Source organism: Gekko japonicus, unplaced genomic scaffold (genome assembly GCF_001447785.1).
Source record: "Gekko japonicus isolate JY-2015 unplaced genomic scaffold, Gekko_japonicus_V1.1 scaffold443, whole genome shotgun sequence".
NCBI classification, from domain to species: Eukaryota; Metazoa; Chordata; class Lepidosauria; order Squamata; family Gekkonidae; genus Gekko; species Gekko japonicus.
The window spans coordinates 32338-38337 of NW_015172565.1; the positions used below are offsets into that span (position 1 = coordinate 32338).

The window sequence follows — 6000 nt, forward strand, 5'->3', positions numbered from 1 at the left end:
AAGAAGAAAGAAGACTGAGAGCATTAGCATACCATCTGGAGGGGGGAGTGTGCTTTTTTTTTTAAGTCCTGCCCACATCAGTGCCATTTTCCTTTTGTCAGCCCCCCCCCCCGCAGCCACCATTTTTACTTGATGTACTACTAGAGAACTTTCCTTTAAAATCAGTAATTGTTATAACACAATTACTTATTTTCTTAAAAGATCATACAGAGTTGTCTAGTGAAGTGACGAGAAGAACTGTAGAGAAAATGGTGACTGATGTAAGAAAGTGCAGAAAACTCCATGTGGATGCTCTATTGTCAATGGAAATTGCCTTTACATTTACAGTGGCAGTGAATGCAGCCGAGAGACTCCTCACCATGCAGAGGCAGCCCTTGATAATGCCTAATATTTGTTTGAGGCTCATTAGAATCATGAGCATGATACCAGTCTATAGCATGATTATTATACAAAGGAAACAGTATAGGAAGTAAACCATTCCAATTCCTTGGTTAGATTTAATTGGTTAAAGTGCATTGTTTTCTATTCTTTGTTGCATGTCAGGGAATACTTTGGCTTATGTTATTTCTGACTATACATACGTATATAATACATACATTTTATGTATATATATTATAGGCAGTCTCTGAGGAGGGGAGGGGTAGCTAATCTGTGCATCAAGCAAAGTGATACCCAAAATTGCAGGGCAATCTGAGAAGTGGATCCTTGGAAGTAGAATGGACTCATTAACACTCTGCTCTCCTGCTCTGGGAATAGGGGTATGGCATGGGTGAGGCTGGCAATGTTTGCATCAACTGGACTGGGAAACAAACATTAAAAAAAATTAAACATGCAGGTTAATTCAAAATTGGTGGACCAGAAGAAGAGTGCGACATGAGCATGGCTCCCAGCGAAAAGCTAACTTCCCACAGTGGGAGAAGGACTACAACCTGCAGCCTATGAATGCCTACGGACTCTTTGATGAATACCTAGAAATGAGTATGAAAACCTCTTCATTTAATTTGCTTTATGACAAGGCAATTCATACATAATTTGTCATTGTCCCCCCACCCCCGAGAGCTGAACTGTTTAGTGGGGCTTTGCTGCATGACTGTAGAATGGTTTTTGGGGCAAAGACAAAGACTATTTAAGGTAGTCACCTGAATCTTGCCATGGTGATCCACGCACTGATCCTTCTTCCATATTGGATCCTATTCATACCAAAGGGTGCTGTATGGGAATAAACCATGTTCTGTCCTTGACATTAAACCATACTGTATCCTTGACATCCAGGACTGTAAAGCACACTGCTGAAACAGGTGCACTTGGCACTACCAATCAGAGAATGGCCACGGTCAGCTCTGACAGTGTCTAGGCCTTTCCTCTTCTCTAAGAGGTGAGCAGCAGAGTTAAAGCAGATGGTACTGGCTATTGCTTCGTAAGAGAGATCCTTGTATCTGCAGGGGTTAGCAGAAGGAAAGTTGGGATTGACCAGTCACTCCCCAAGCAATTGAAAGTACCTCTCTACCCTTCCTTCAATGCTGCTGTAATCACTTGCTTATCATTCCCTTTAAAGCTACTGCAGAAGCATCTCTCCTTTTCCTCTTGTGCAAAAAAGGAGGTGGCACACACATGCATGTCCCTTTGCTATGGATGGGGAAGTGACAGCACCAGTATCCTTCCCCAGCCACCTTTCCTCCCCCTTCATGTGCACATACACAAACCCTAGAAAGAAGCATCCTGTTGACTCAGTCCCCTTGCATGAAAGCTGCTGTTTGCCTCCTTTACACAAAATGTAGAGGTAATTTTATATTTGTTCCCCTGTAGGGCAAGTTACAAATGGGGGGGGTATGCTTTGGGGGAACAGCAGAGGAAGGCTTCCCCACTCAAGCACTGCAGACCTGCTGTACTTTTTGTACGAGCATCCACTTTGCCGCTAGTTTTGTCCATTGAGCCACCAAGCAGCCATTTTGTGACTGGCAGCTCTCGAGGCTCTTGCAAATTAAGCGGCACCTAGAAACATAACGTCTGCCCTCCCCTGGTGTACAGCACTGTGTGTGCTCTGATTTCTATATTAGAGCAATTATTTCTAACAGTAAAGCATGGGAGTTTCCCTTCTTTCTTTGAGAGAAGTGATAAATTCAGAATTTCTGGCTGGCTTCACTTCATTTTACCCCCTCCTTCAATTTCCTTCCCCCCCCCCCAAAGAGCTTCATTATAATTCCTTGTACTTTGAACAGCTATTAACATGCTACTGGCAGATGAAGTAAACGTTCTCTTGATGCATGGCACTTCAGTGGTATCCCCAGACATATTTATGCTAACATTTACAAAGTAAAATGCACAAAATAAATTGCATCTAAGAAATGTTTCTCACACCCTAGGAGTGAAGTCTAACAAAAAAAAGTCAATACCAAATGTGAAACTGTAGACTTTTCTGCATAGAGCTGCATTAAAGGAATAAATTCTACAAAAGTCTATAAAGGGCATGAGAACTGCATGTTACCAAACCTTTTGAAAACCTGGCTTTAGATCTCCCAGAGTTTTTCTGTGGGCAGAAGAATTTTCATTTGTGGAGTACAACTTTCTTGCCTCCCCTCTCCTGCAGCAGCCTGAAAGACCTTCCAGAATCCTGTTCTTGCAAGATCTTGAAATATTCTCTGTGTTAATCTGGATTGCACTTTGTAGCAAACTGGGATGCAAGTTAATCAACCAGCTGTTTGAAACAACAAGTTGGCAAATGTGCAAGTGCATTTGTTTTCAAACAATTGGGGGGGGAAAGAATGAATAAAGCCACATTGTCCTATTGAAGGGCTTGCCTGGGTGAACTACTCAGAAGCAGGTGCAGTAGCATATTGGTGGGCTAGGGTATGCACAAATAAATTCACTTTTCAGTTGGAAACATGGACTTCCATTTGTTCACTGTATCATTTAGTGTCTTTTTCCTGTGCTGATCTTCAGGTCTAAGCACTAAAAACATTGAAAGAGCAGTGCAGGAACAAAGCTGTTGACGTGAGAAACATCCAGGGGAAAACTAAAATGAACAAGAAGTAGCCAAGAGTGATGGTGCAGAAAGAGCCTATTTTGGATTGTTTTTCCAGCTTATCATTACATAGTGTCATTTTCCTCCCCTCCCAGTTCTTCAGTTTGGATTCACAACTATATTTGTGGCAGCTTTCCCACTTGCTCCACTTCTGGCTTTACTTAACAATATTATTGAAATCCGTCTTGATGCGTACAAATTTGTCACACAGTGGAGACGGCCATTAGCTTCAAGAGCCAAAGATATAGGTAAGCGGTTGTATTAAATGTGTGCTCAAGAATACACTCTTTTCAGATATTTCCACAACAAATAGGAAGCTGAAGCGTGTAGCCCAAGATACTCAGTCTACTAAGAAAAGTCCAAAAATTGAACACTTATTAATTTCAAAACCAGGGACATGAAATTTACCTCCTAACGGCAGTCCACTGTACAAAGAAAGCCAATGCATATTTGGGACAGAATGCTGTACAAACCAGCTTCTTGTAGAAGGAAATAGGACATCCCACGCCACCCAGGAACAACATTCTGAAAATGGGGCACACACACAACATATGTGGCGATTCCCTTTTACACATAACAGTCCTCATGTTGGGAAGATTCACAGTGACAGCCAGGAGTGGTTATGTGCTTTACAAAACCCAAGCTGTGTGTATTTATTTAGGTACACTTGGGCTTTGCTCATTCACTGGAGTATCAAATAGTTGAAGTACTTCCTTAGCTGATAGGATGCTGATTATTGGTACACAAGTCAACCAATACGTCCTGGTTATTAGAAACATCTGAATACAGGGCTTTTTTTATGCCTCTCATTTAAAATTGAAGACTTGAATTGTCTCTTGTAATAGGGACCAACATTCCAGCAGAGAGCTAGGCCAAGTCACAGATAACAGTGGAATGGAGGAGTTTGGGGGGGTTTCCTTTACATACCTCAACTAACCTTGGAGAAGAGAAGGATCTGTATTGGCAGCCAAGAATGTACTTAAACTGCACAAGCTTAGCAACACAGACAACATGTTGTTGTTTTGTTTGCAAGTAATGTTTAAACCTGTATTTGCATTTCTCAGATTTGTAAGATGAATGTAAACATTTGAAAATAACCACCTGCAACTTTATTTGCTTAATTAACAACTTTGACAACGGATGTATCTTACATTCTTTTTTTCTTCTGCTAACCAATTAACCTCACTCTGGCTGAGTTCAGACTGGCAGTTTGGCCCGATATAGGCATGTTTCACAAATGGATTAAAGGGGCCGGTTCACACAGCCACAGCTGTCAGGTGTTCCCCAGCCGTACTCAACCTGTCCTATGACAATTCCCCACCACGTTAAAAAAGTACCAGGTGAAAGCAGTAGCAAAGCCCTGGAGGGCGCGTTGATCCCACTTCCTGGATGTGTGCACGCTAAAAGCCGCAAACAAGCCACATTGCTGCGCCTATGCACATAGGCGTGTGTTGCCGGAGTGAAAAACAGCCACTTACAGCTGCGCCTCCACCAGGGGTAGGCCAACAGTGCGAATGCTCCCTTGCGCCTCCTCCCCAGTATGCTCCTGCATCAGTAGGTACAGTGTGACCAGGAATCCTCGGCACAACTTAGTCCGGGTCTTTTTGCCCCGCCTCCCTCACGCTTCATACTGCCAGTCTGTCCTCAGCCGCTGTAGAGCTAGAGGGCACCCCATCCCACAGAATCGCAAGAGTTCAATTGTGCTCCAATATATCTGTTAGTCAAAAGCTTTGTTGCCATTTTGGCAATGACAGGAAGACTGGGAGGGCTCTGTTGCCTATGGAGAAAGAACTTCACATTGAACAACAGGCAAGGTGTACCTTCTCTTTGGGGATGAATCAGTATGATGCATGATCCTCAGATCAGTGGCAGAATAGCATGACCACTTACACCAAAACAGCGGATAGCAACTGTAGTATTAAATACTTATTTACCTTTGTGCTACTTCTTACATTAGCGCTCCTGGAGCTAACACATCATTTTTCTTCATTTCACAGGAATCTGGTATGGAATTCTAGAAGGCATTGGAATTCTTTCTGTTATTACAAACGCATTTGTCATAGCTGTAACTTCAGATTTTATCCCCCGGCTCGTTTATGCTTACAAATATGGACCATGTGCAGGCCAAGGGGAGGCTGGACAAAAGTAAGCTTTCATTTTTGAAAACATGCTCTCAAATCATCCAAGTTTCTATCTTCAGCATGACTTCTTATGTTAGCATCTGTACGGATTTGTCCTCTTTGCCATACTCCTGTTATGCCTCTAGGTACATAACCAGGGCAAATAGATCTCATTTTGCCAAGATCATCTCTGCCTTTGCTACAGAAATGGAAGAATATTGGCTGTAGCAAGCTGTGTACTTGGACTATGATGATCAGACACAATGCAACAGCACACATTATTCCTTAATTACAACCTTCTGGTTGTCTTTCATGGCAGTGTGGGTTCTAAGAGCTCCCGCCTTAAATGGAATGCATCCGGGCAATGACACACACAAATACCTATAAAGTTATGTTTTGACAAAGTGATGAAGCTGCTTTTACAAATTTGGTAGAAGCACTGAGACTTGCGCAATGTGTACCTCTCAAGAAGTAGGACTTGAGAGGCCAAAGAGTTACAGCAAGAGGGTGAAGAATGGCTTATAGTAACCTATCCAATCAGCTTTCAAAAAGAGTCCCAAATACTTAGGTAAGGGTCACAAACATCAGGGCAGCCTCTAATCCAAAAGGTAAATATAAAAGTTAAAAGGTAAATATAAGGGAATGAGCTATGAACGGATGGAGGCATGTAACATGTGGCAGGAACAGATAAACCATTGTAGGTACACTCAAGGAGGAAACCAGGGGAAGATTACAATCTGGGACTGATTCTGGTTTCAGTTATAGGACTGGGGCATGAATGAAAACAAAATATCCCCTTTCCTGGAACTTGGAGAAAAGATCCAGATGAGCTGTGCTTCCTCACAGAAGGATGGTGAG

At 42.5% G+C, this 6000-nt stretch overlaps 1 protein-coding gene across 1 annotated transcript in view; it reads left to right on the forward strand.

Annotated features, from left to right (window-relative positions):
• ANO4 (anoctamin 4) overlaps nt 1-6000 on the forward strand; it is a gene marked incomplete at its 5' end in the record, with an annotated part of 38721 nt that overhangs the window by 26572 nt on the left and 6149 nt on the right. Inside the window, 3 exons of the mRNA XM_015421285.1 lie at nt 836-978; nt 3118-3270; nt 5020-5167. Of these exons, the coding sequence (XP_015276771.1) occupies nt 836-978; nt 3118-3270; nt 5020-5167 (444 nt within the window). The remainder of the gene's footprint in view (nt 1-835; nt 979-3117; nt 3271-5019; nt 5168-6000) is intronic.